This window comes from Parus major, unplaced genomic scaffold (assembly GCF_001522545.3).
Source record: "Parus major isolate Abel unplaced genomic scaffold, Parus_major1.1 Scaffold353, whole genome shotgun sequence".
Lineage (NCBI taxonomy): Eukaryota > Metazoa > Chordata > Aves > Passeriformes > Paridae > Parus > Parus major.
The window spans coordinates 5,746-8,029 of NW_015379289.1; the positions used below are offsets into that span (position 1 = coordinate 5,746).

The window sequence follows — 2,284 nt, forward strand, 5'->3', positions numbered from 1 at the left end:
TCCCCCCAGGCGGAGGATCCGGAGCGGGGCCGGCCGTGCCGGGCGTGCCGAGAGCTCTGTCCCGGCTTCCAGGAGCACCCATGGAGGTGAGGCCAGGACGGGGGTTTTGGGGTGTCCCCGAGCCCCCCCCCGGGCTGCGAGGGGGATTTGGGGGTGTCCCCAATCTCCAGAGCGCCGTGTCCCCCCAGGAAGATCTGCCAGCACTGCAAGTGCCCGCGGGGGGAGCACGTCGGAGGGGGGGTCCCCCCGGCCCTGCAGAGGGTCCTGGCCCGGCTGCTCCCCGACTCTCACCCCGCACCCGGCTCCGAGGATTCGGGGTGCTCGGCCGAGGAGTTCGCCTGGGCCCCCCCCGGCCTCAGCCCTGACCAGGTGAGCCCCCCCTACCCTGAACAGGCCCCAGCCTCCCCTGGGACCCCCCCATAGAGCCCCGACCCCCCGAGGGCCCCCCAAACCCGCCACTGAACCTGTCCCACAGAGCTGGGAGACCCCCAGGACCCCCCAAAACCCCTCCCGGGGGTACCTGTGACCCCCCCCATAGAGCCCTGACCCCCAAAGGGCCCCCCCAAACTCGGGTACCCCAGTCCCACACAGGCCCCGCCCACCCCATGGATGCCACAAGCCCCGCCCTTCCAGCCACACCCGCTTTAGCCCCACCCCTTCCCACAGGTGACTCCGGGCTCCTCCCACCTGCCCCATCCCACCCTGCTCGTGATGCCACACCCCACTAGGCCCCGCCCACCGAGCCACACCCTGCTGAAACCACACCCATGTTAAACAAGCCCCACCCATTGTGTCACACCCCTCTAAGCCCCGCCCCAACCACACCCATTGTGCCCCACCCATCAAGCCACGCCCCCGTGCCCCGCCCTGCTGAGCCCCGCCCCCAGGTGTCACAGCACTGTCACACCTGCCCTGCGAGGCCACGCCCCACGTGCCCCGCCCTTCTAAGCCCCGCCCCCAGGTGTCACAGCACTGTCACACCTGCCCTGCGAGGCCACGCCCCGCGTGCCCCGCCCTGCTAAGCCCCGCCCCCAGGTGTCGCAGTACTTCGCGGCGCTGCCGCCTGCGCTGGTGCCGCGGCTGCGCAGCCCCGGGGAGCGGCAGCGGCTGCGGGAGCTGCTCCGGCAGCTGCCCCCGCACGACCTGGAGGTGAGGGGGCCTGGGGGGCCGGGGGGTCTTCATGGAGCGCCCCTGGGCCTTTCTGAGCTGCTTTTCCCCCCTTTTTTGGGTTTTTTTAAGGCGGTTTTGGGGAGTTTTTGGGTGGCACAATGAGCCTGGGGGTGTGATTTGGGGTGCTTTGGGGTAATTGAGTTATTTCAGGGTTATTTTGAGGTTTTTGCCTTGTTTTGGGGTGTTTTTCGGTTGTTTGAGGGGGGTTTTGGGGTGTTTCGGTGTTTCTAGGTAGATTTGAGGTATTGCTGGGGTGATTCGGGGGATTTTTGGGGTGGTTTGAGGTGTTTCCACCCCTTCCCAGCCACAGTTTTGCCACGACCTGGACGAGGTCGAACGTCGGGAATTGAAACTTTTTGCCCAACGCCGGAAACGGGAAAATTTGGGCCAAGGGAGCGTCCGACCCCTTCCCCTCACCAGCGCCGGGGCCGTCTGCCAGCAGGTGGGGGCACCCCAAAAACCGGTAGCCCGAAAATGGGGAGGCAAAGGGTTTGGGAGGGCTGGGAATAACAATGGGGGAACCCAAAATATGGGAGAGAACCCCGAAAATATTGGGGGAGCAACCCAAAAAATGAGTGGGGAACCCCCAAGAGTTTGGGGTGGGAATGCAAAGAGAGGAGTGGGGACCTGGAGATTTTGGGGGGACCCCAAAACCAGGGAAGGGAAACTTTAAAATAGAGATGAAGGATGCCCAGAATGGAGGAGACCAAAAAAAAGTCAGGTGGGACCCCAAAATGGGTGGAGAAACCCCAGAAATGGGGGCGGGAAGCCCCAGAATGAGGGAGGAATCCCAAAAAGGGGAGGTGAGGACGGAAATATTGGGGGGGACGCCCAAACACAGGGAAGGGCGGCGTGAAAACGGGGATGAGGGATGGCAGAACCGGGGTGGGAGCCTCTGAGTGTGGGGGTTGTGCCCCCAAAGGCTCGGGGTGCCCCCCTGAGCCCCCCGTTGTTGCCGCAGTGCGGGGGCCCGGTGCGGGGAGGGGCGCTGGCCGTGTTCGCGGCGCGGGCGGGGCTGGGGCTGTGCTGGCACCCCCAGTGCTTCCAGTGCCACCAGTGCCAGCAGCCGCTGGTGGACCTCGTCTACTTCTGCCCCGGGGGGGCCGGGGGGCGG

The 2,284-nt window shown here is 65.8% G+C and overlaps 1 protein-coding gene across 1 annotated transcript in view; it reads left to right on the plus strand.

Moving 5' to 3' along the window:
- Window positions 1–6: 6 nt before the first annotated feature.
- Window positions 7–2,284, plus strand: part of PQBP1 (polyglutamine binding protein 1) — a gene marked incomplete at its 5' end in the record, with an annotated part of 9,291 nt that continues 7,013 nt past the window's right edge. The window contains 5 exons of the mRNA XM_015616124.1: window positions 7–86; window positions 171–369; window positions 1,036–1,149; window positions 1,475–1,612; window positions 2,132–2,279. Coding sequence (XP_015471610.1) covers window positions 7–86; window positions 171–369; window positions 1,036–1,149; window positions 1,475–1,612; window positions 2,132–2,279 — 679 coding nt within the window. The remainder of the gene's footprint in view (window positions 87–170; window positions 370–1,035; window positions 1,150–1,474; window positions 1,613–2,131; window positions 2,280–2,284) is intronic.